This window comes from Salvelinus alpinus, chromosome 18, assembly GCF_045679555.1.
Source record: "Salvelinus alpinus chromosome 18, SLU_Salpinus.1, whole genome shotgun sequence".
Lineage (NCBI taxonomy): Eukaryota > Metazoa > Chordata > Actinopteri > Salmoniformes > Salmonidae > Salvelinus > Salvelinus alpinus.
In genome coordinates, this window is record NC_092103.1 from 9,973,351 (window position 1) to 9,982,336 (window position 8,986).

At 44.0% G+C, this 8,986-nt stretch overlaps 1 protein-coding gene across 1 annotated transcript in view; it reads left to right on the forward strand.

The window, feature by feature from the left end:
• pcsk5a (proprotein convertase subtilisin/kexin type 5a) overlaps positions 1-8,894 on the forward strand; it is a 37,242-nt gene extending 28,348 nt beyond the window's left edge. Inside the window, exons 31-37 of the mRNA XM_071350097.1 lie at positions 77-319; positions 571-807; positions 1,519-1,696; positions 4,197-4,414; positions 6,595-6,695; positions 7,288-7,483; positions 7,781-8,894. Coding sequence (XP_071206198.1) covers positions 77-319; positions 571-807; positions 1,519-1,696; positions 4,197-4,414; positions 6,595-6,695; positions 7,288-7,483; positions 7,781-8,214 — 1,607 coding nt within the window. The 3' untranslated portion in view covers positions 8,215-8,894. The remainder of the gene's footprint in view (positions 1-76; positions 320-570; positions 808-1,518; positions 1,697-4,196; positions 4,415-6,594; positions 6,696-7,287; positions 7,484-7,780) is intronic.
• The last annotated feature ends 92 nt before the right edge of the window (positions 8,895-8,986 follow it).

An 8,986-nucleotide genomic window follows, 5' to 3' on the forward strand; every position in this document is an offset into this window, starting at 1 on the left:
TTCCCTATCTTAATCCATCAGTCTCCTTTCTCTCTCTCCCTCCCTCCCTCACCTCCTTCCCTCACCTCCTTCCCAGGCTGTGAGGAGTACCACTTCCTCTACGAGGGCCGCTGTGTGACGGACTGTCCCGAGAGGTTCTTCCAGGACTCTGAGCAGGACGTGTGTGTCCGCTGTCACCCTGACTGTGACCAGTGTGACGGTCCGGATGGGGACGACTGTGACTCCTGTGCAGACCCAGAGGCCACCCTGCACAACGGAGCCTGTCTGCCAAACTGCCCCTCCCACACCTACAGGGACAGCAGGACTGGGCAGTGCAAAGGTGAGGAGGCTTGGATCTTGACACAGTGGTTCCCAAGCATTTTAAGACTGAGATCCCCTGAAATCCTTTGAAAGTTTAATGTGACCCACCAAATAAAGAAAGCCAACCATAAGGGGAAAAGTATGCACTTCTCCAGTGTACTATAGGTCATCTAGACTCCTGACTAGGTCATCTAGATTCCATGCAACCCAGTGCTGTGACGTATCTGATTTCTGTGTGATATCTCGTTTCACTGTGTCAACTTTTTCCAGACTGTGATGGCTCCTGTCTTACGTGCTCGGGGCCCCACGCTGGCTCCTGCTCCAGCTGCAGAGAGGGTCAGAGACTGGACACCGACGGGCAGTGTGACCCCCTGGTTAACAGGTGCACCCCCCGCCACTACACTGACCAGGATGGAGAATGCCACCCATGCCACAAGTACTGCCAGCAGTGCAACGGGCCGGGCAAGAGCCACTGTCTGAGCTGCAACCAGAACCATTTCATACTGAGTGAGTGGAGTCATTCTCATTCCTCACCCTTGATCATACAGTGTTACGCTGTAGATAAGACAATGCTAAGTGCAATGCTAAGACTAGAAGAGAAGAGAAAAAACACTCACTGAAAGTAGTTTTTGGTTTAGAACAGGGGTGACGAACTCATTTTGCCGTGGTGGTCCATTCGGTCCGGAGGGCCACAGTGATAATGTGTTATATTTCCTTGCCGTCAAAATTTGCTAAAAATGGTCTTCTATCCGTCGTTCTTGGAATTTTTAATGCTCCCCGACTGTCTAGTAATTATTAACGAGCTGGACAGTCAAGAAACTGTTTGAATATAGGCCCATTATCATTTCTACACAGTTTCGATTTGGTTTTAGTTTTTTTAAAGTATATTGAGTTAGTTTCCCCCCCTCCCTATTTTTTTCCCAAACCACCCGCCGGCCAGATTAGACCCTGTGTTTGACACCTCTGGTTTAGATGTTTAATTCATGAGTAGCAGTAGCAAATTTAGCAAACAGACACTTTTCCACGCCAGCCGTCGTGATTGGAAATTGTTAATTTTGCCTGAGCCACCATTTTCTGTGTGTGTGTGTGTGTGTGTGTGTGTGTGTGTGTGTGTGTGTGTGTGTGTGTGTGTGTGTGTGTGTGTGTGTGTGTGTGTGTGTGTGTGTGTGTGTGTGTGTGTGTGTGTGTGTGTGTGTGTGTGTGTGCGTGCGCGCGCAGATGGTACCTGTATGGACTTCTGTCCTACCGGGTTCTACCAAGAGGACTCAAGCCAGAGATGTGAAGGATGCCACCCAGCCTGTCTCACCTGCATGGGCAGACACAGCCACGAGTGTCTCAGCTGCAAGGACCACCTATTCAGAGAGGGCAAGGAGTGTGTGGACACCTGCCAACCAAGGTTCAATTATACTGGTGTTATTTAGCTGTCACTTTGACTTTGGAAGATAATGTTATGATATGGTTGCTTGGTTATTTGATCCATTTTATTTGATGCAAAACAACTTATATTATTTATGATAGTTCTATAATTTATGAACAGTTAACATTAACTCCAGTATATGTGGCTCATGCACAGCAACTCACAAACACAACGTTTTAGTGTTGTATCATCATGCTCCATCGGACCAATGGAGTCTGGGCAGACCATCCGTCTTGTTGTGTTGTTTCACGCGCACTGTGTCTTCTGTGCTGTGTAATATATTGAGACCTCAGACAACAGGTACAGTCCATTGAATAACAATGGAGCTCACGACTGAGATTGAAATGGCCTTTCATATGGCCTGATAAATGCTAATTAGACCAGATAGTATTTGAGCAGGAGTGATTGAGACGGTTACATTTAATGTGCTGTTCAATTGATGCCCTGTTTAAATATCTCCAAGAGGCTACAAAAGGCGCACAAATGGTAAAAACTGATTTTTATTGCTGTGACGTTTCCCAAACACACACCTACAAGCATTGGGACACACCACTGACAGTGCATTCGCAAAGTATTCAGACCCCTTGACGTTTTCCACATTTTGTTACGTTACAGCATTATTCTAAAATGTATTAAATATTATTTTTTCCCCTCATCAATTTACACACAATACCTCATAATGACAAAGCAAAAACTGGTTTTTAGAAATGTTTTAAAAATATAAAACTGAAATATCACATTTACATAAGTATTGAGACCCTTTACTCAGTACTTTGTTGAAGCACTTTTGGCAGCGATTACAGCCTCGAGTCTCTTGGGTGTGACGCTAAAATCTTGGCACATCTGTATTTGGGGAGTTTCGCTGCACAGCTATTTTCAGGTCTCTCCAGAGATGTTAGATCGGTTTTAAGTTTGGGCTCTGGCTGGGCCATTCAAGGACATTGAGACTTGTCCCGAAGTCACTCCTGTGTTGTCTTGGCTGTGTGCTTACGATCGTGGTCTTTGCCCCCAGTCTGAGGTCCTGAGCACTCTGGAGCAGATTTTCATCAAGGATCTCTCTGTACTTTGTTACGTTCATCTTTCCCTCGATCCCTACTAGTCTCCCAGTCCCTGCTGCTGAAAAACATCCCCACAGCATGATGCTGCCACCACCATGCTTCACCGTAGGGATGATGCCAGGTTTCCTCCAGACGTGACGCGTGGCATTCAGGCCAAAGAGTTAAATTTTGGTTTCATCAGACCAGAGAATCTTGTTTCTCATGGTCTGAGAGCCCTTTTGGAAAACTCCAAACGGGCGGGTCTTTTACTGAGGAGTGGCTTCCGTCTGGTCACTCTACCATCAAGGCCTGATTGGTGGAGTGCTGCAGAGATGGTTGTCCTGGAAGGTTCTCCCATCTCCACAGAGGAACTCTGGCGCTCTGTCAGAGTGACCATCGGGTTCTTGGTCACCTCCCTGACCAAGGCCCTTCTCCCTCGATTGCTCAGTGTGGCCGGGCGGCCAGCTCTAGGAGGAGTTTTGGTGGTTCCAAACTTCTTCCATTTATGAATTATGGAGGCCACTGTGTTCTTCAGGACCTTCAATGCTGCAGAAATGTTTTGGTACCCTTCCTCAGATCTGTGCCTCGACACAATCCTGTCTCGGAGCTCTACGGACAATTCCTTCGAACTCATGGCTTAGGTTTTTGCTCTGATATGAACTGTCAACTGTCGGACCTTATATAGACAGATGTGTGCCAATCAATTGAATTTACCACAGGTGGACGCCAATCAAGTTGTAGAAACATCTCAAGGATGATCAATGGAAACAGGATGCTCCTGAGCTCAAATAAAGTATTTGTTTTTATTTATAATACATTTGTTTAAAAAAAAAAAAAAAAACTTGTTTTCGCTTTGTCATTATGGTATATTGTGTCTAGATTGATGAGGGGAAACATTGATTTAATACATTTTAGAATAATGCTGTAACGTAACAAAATGTGGAAAAAGGAGTCTGAATACTTTCATATGTGAAGACTGAATAGTGCATTGAAGCCAAGTGAAGTCAGTTAAGATGGTGCCCCATAGAGACATAACATGCAGTTTGAGCTACTCCAGGAAGTAACCTTGCAGGCCAGCTCAGTGCTGCCACTTCTCATTGATTAACTCAAATTGAAGTCGGACCAGGGTACTGCAGGCTGCCATTAGCAACTAAATGTCCTTATAACTTCTACTGTGTGGGATTTTAAAATAATTGGTTCAAGGACATACATCTGGTGTATTAGAAGCAAATATTGGTACCGTGATTGTCTGAAAAAAACACACATCTCCCACACAGACACCTAGAAACAGTGACAGACATCCACATATACACACACACACCAATAAATAGTCAGTCTCACACAAACACACACACACACACCTATAAACATCCACACATCCCTACACACCTACACAGACCGTCCATGATGGGTGTCCCTGTCTGACTTGCACTGTCTCGCAGTCACTATGGAAACATGACCTCGAGGACGTGTGAGAGGTGTGACCCGAGCTGCGGTGAGTGTTCCGGGGGCAGGGCGGATGGCTGTCTGAACTGTGCAGATGGACTGCTCTACCTGAGGAAACAGGGACACTGTCACTCCAGCTGTCCCCAGGGACACTATCAGGACAGACAGCACCACACCTGTGAGCCCTGTCACTCGAGCTGCAGAACCTGCTCAGGTAGGGAGGATGAGAGACCTGTGTGTATGTGTCTCTGTCTTAGTCTCTTTTTTTCACAGTTGGATCACATAAGATACTTTGGAACCCAGTCAATACTTGTTACCATAATCATGAAGGGGCTGTTTCCCGGACCTGGACCCAGATTAAGCCTATTCCAGGACTGAAAGGCACTTTCTATGGAGCTTTTTCATTGAGCATGCATTTCAGTCCAGAATTAGCCTTAATCTGGTCTGGGGAAAGTACATCGATCTGTTTTTGGCATTCACAAGTGATTGAATATCGACCTATTCCTAAAACAGAGAACAACGAGACAGATTTCCCAGCTAGCACATTTGATTCCTTAGAAGTTGTGGGAACGTACGTTTTTGGTTTCCCATTAGTTCTGGGAACAAAGCCAAAAGTTTCCTGACCGGTAAAACAAAACGTTCTGAGAACGGAAGTGAAAATGTTTCCCTGTTTTGGGAACGTACATTTTTAGGTTGCAGGGAGGTTCTGAGAATGTTTCACTATGGTTCCCAAAACCTTTCCTGGGACGTTTTTTTTATGTTCTGAGAATGGAAATTATAGGTGATTTGAAGGTAATTAAATAATGTTCTGAGAACGTTTCAATAACACTGTTAGCTTAGTTTGGGTTAATTGTTTTAACCTCCAAGCACAGATAGGACACATGAAAATGTATTTGCTTAGACATAAATCATGCAAACACATTTTTTTTTTCTCACTGTGGCACAGTGTCAGTGAAATTCAAACTTTTGATCTTCTGTTCTGTTTCCATGGAATTAGTCAACTGCACCACCAGGATGGCGCGAGCATGCCATGTATTTTTTTTAACTCATTCAAAGCTGTTAATTTTTGTCTATTCAAATAGACCCCATTTCAAAGGAAACAAGCTCTTCTTAAGAATTTGGTTGATGCTGAGAACTAATATTATTTTAAATATCATTCTTAAAGTGATCTTTGAATCTTACTAATGTTTTCTTGTATTTTTTTTATGGGAACATGACTTTAAATAGAACCATGAGGAAACCTGCAGAAAACATTATGCTAAAGTACTGAAATTCCCAACAAGCTCTCACAGTCTCCGAGTTCACATTCTTCACATTTTGAAGTTGTGCCAAACGTCAAATTTCGAAGTGTTTTTAAGGTTAAGTTTAGACATTAACTCTGAATGGTTAAGGTAAGGGTTAAGGTTTGGGATAGGCTTAAACCAAAAATCAAAAAAACCAACTTTGTATCACTTGATTCAAACATGCAATCTTTGGCACCAGAGACAGATGTTTAGGCATTAACTCTGAATTATTAAGGTTAGGGTTAAGTTTAGGCATTTACTCCAAAATCTTAAGGTTAGGCATTCATTCTGAATGGTTAAGGTAAAGGGTTAACGTTTGGGATAGGCTTGAAACACCAATCTCAAAAACAACTTTCTATCGCAGGATTCGAACATGCAACCTTTGGAACCAAAGGCAGATGCCCATCCGCCATCCCCGTCCATAACGCCCTAGCAAAACCATAATCTACTTGAAAGTAACAGAGTTCACTAATGCCCCTAGTGGCCAGTTTCCACGTCATCTCCCGACATCTTCAGACATGGATGGACGTTTAATACTGATTTGTGTGGCATGGCTGGAAATTCCCACAGAAGAAAGTTGTTTCTTAAAAATCTCTGAACGTTCTGAGAACATGACTTTAAATAGAACCATGAGGAAACCTGTAGAAAACGTTATCTAGAAAGATTGAAATTCCCTCCGAAGAATGAACATTCTCTGAACTATTTGACAACATTCCCTAGTGTCAAACCATTTGGAGAATGTTCTTAGAACATGACCAAAAATTGACATTAAACGTGTTTGAACTTTTAAGAAAAATCTGTTAAAGTAATGAAATACCAAGAACATTTTTGTTTTTGTCAAGTTTTGGTCAAACGTGTTCAGAATGTTCCAAAGCCGAGCATCTATACTGCATCATTCCCAGAAAGTTGTGGGAAGGTTGTAGGCAAAATAACCATAAGACAACCACACACTCACCAAGCTCTCAGGAACATGGTTTTCAGAACGTTAGCTGAGTTGTGTCTTTAAATTGACTAACTAAGTCCAACAGGAAAGAAAATCAATGCACTGGAATGTCATGCCATCTACGCTACAGTCCAAGTGCCCAACAATGTAATTGTCCCATATTTCCAGGAAAAGGATCTCAGGCGTGTGACTTGTGTCACATGGGCTACACGCTGTCAGACGGAATGTGTGAGTCCCACTGCAACATGGGTCAATACCCCGTGCTACAGGTAACCACTAATACCCATTACTCACCACTCACCATCTCTGTACTGTATACTGTGCTTCATGTTAGTCACACATGTCAGGCTTGACACACTCCCTGATGTCAATGAGTCACAAATAAAGTTACATACATCCTGATGTCAATACAGAAATGAGTGCGGTGTTAAATGACTGATTAACTTAAACTTGTTTGATCGATAGTTGTTAGTGTTGTTTGGCTGGAGAACGGTACCTCGTTACCGGGTAGAAATGTGCCCCTAGTTAAAAGGCAGGTTTGTGGCTCTCAAGGACCTGTGCTCTGCACCCTTGACTTAAACTTACCGTGTCCTTTCACATCGGCACAAGTGCATTATAGAAAGTAGCGGGGCTAGGAGTTAGAGGTGGGGCCTGTGTTCTGATTCCTCACGTCTTCTCTCCTTGACTCCTCAAAACGCATTGGAGAAGGTCCAAGGGGAGAACCATTCTGAGGCAGGGAGAGAGGACACAAGGATTGAGAATTGAGACTCACCCCGTTTCTTTGTCGAGGAATCAAGGGAAATACTTTTGAGATTCACCCTGTTTGTGTGACAGCCTGTCCACTTGTGGTCTTCTGGCCAGGATTGTGAGGACTGTGACGGTTCCTGTCTGGACTGTAGTGGACCTGGTCCATACAACTGCACCATTTGTCCTGCCCATGCCATCCTCACAGCCGGGGGGCGCTGTCTGCTCTGCTGTCAGAACGACCTGCCAGTAGAGGGAGATTCCACAGCGCTGCAGCAGCAGCAGGAATGCTGCAACTGCACTGAGACAAGAGGTGGGCTCAGGGTTCTGTTCCAATATACAGACCAGCATACCCCTTAGAATGAAGCAGACCAGAGTTCAAATACTATAACATTCAAAGTACTTTAGCTGTGCTTGATTGAACTTACCTGGTGCTGTCGAACAGATAGAAAAGTGCAAACCTCACCCACCTGGCAATCCAGCCAACACTAAAAGGATTTGAACGATTTTATTTAAATCCAGGTCTGGAATGAATTTATAGTAACAAGTATCATGTTCATGTATTCACCCACCCTATCACATGTCTGTTGTCTTTCTCTCCGGTCTACAGGGGAGTGCGTCCTCAGCACTAACCTGGCCTTCCGCAATTACGAAGAGGAGTCAACCGGGAACATGGTGCTCTTCATCACCACCTCCATCCTACTGCTGCTGGGCCTGGGTACCGTAGTCTTCCTCATCCGACGCTCCCGCTCCAAGAGCCCCTCCCTCCCCGACCCCATCACGGCCCCCCGTGGCTACGAGAAGCTGGGTGGCGGGCGTCATAATACCACATCCGCAAGTTCCAGCGGGCATTTCCGCGAGGCCCAGTTGGTGGAACTCTCCGAGCGCTGCGGGGATAAGGATGAGGAAGATGAGGACGAAGATGAGGACATTGTGTACATGGGTCAGGATGGAACGGTCTACAGGAAGTTCAGGTACGGACAGCCAGGGAATGATAATGACGACGAGCTGGAGTACGATGATGAGAGCTATACATTTCGCTGATGAGTGATTTTACGCTTTTTCTACAGTTCTACCTCTTTCTTCCTTTTTCTCTCTACCTCCTTTATTTTCTCTCTCTGACTAGATCTTTCCCTCAGGGTTTGCATCCATTTTATTTGTCCTCCTTTGATATTCACTTAAAACAAGAATGAATAGCCATTTCATACTGAGGGGTTTAAAACAAATGCTGTTCATTCACAAAACTGTATGTTCTAGTCAAAGACCAGTTATTTTTAACATTTATGGGAAATGTATATTTTATTTTGTTGTGTCTTTGGTTTATTTTGTGTGTGGCTTCAACCATGAACCCTGTTAAACAATATCCTATTGGTCGTCAAATCGGTTTCAAAATGGTGTTACTCCTCTTTGTAATTGTGGTGGTTTTGAAGTTTAATACGGGCTCTATTCAGTCTGGAACCGATGAAGCGTTACAGATTGCACAAAATAAATGTTACGGTCATTTCCGATTGAGCCGACATATGCAGCGTTTACCCTGAATGCAGTCTCTGCTAACTCGGGAACATTGCCTTTAAATTTCAATCAAGCTGTAACGCTGATGGAGTGGAGTCCTAACACTTTCAGAGTTATGGTTTTGCCACTTGTCTTTGTATAATTAGTTTGCAGTCATTGACTTTTGATTAGAAAATATTGTGTTGTTATTCAAATAAAGTTGAATTGAATTTGAAGAAATGATTTGTGATAACACTAATAGAGACACATGGTTCGTGGTCATACGGCAACAAAGGAAAGAAAACAGGGAGGGACAACCTGTACT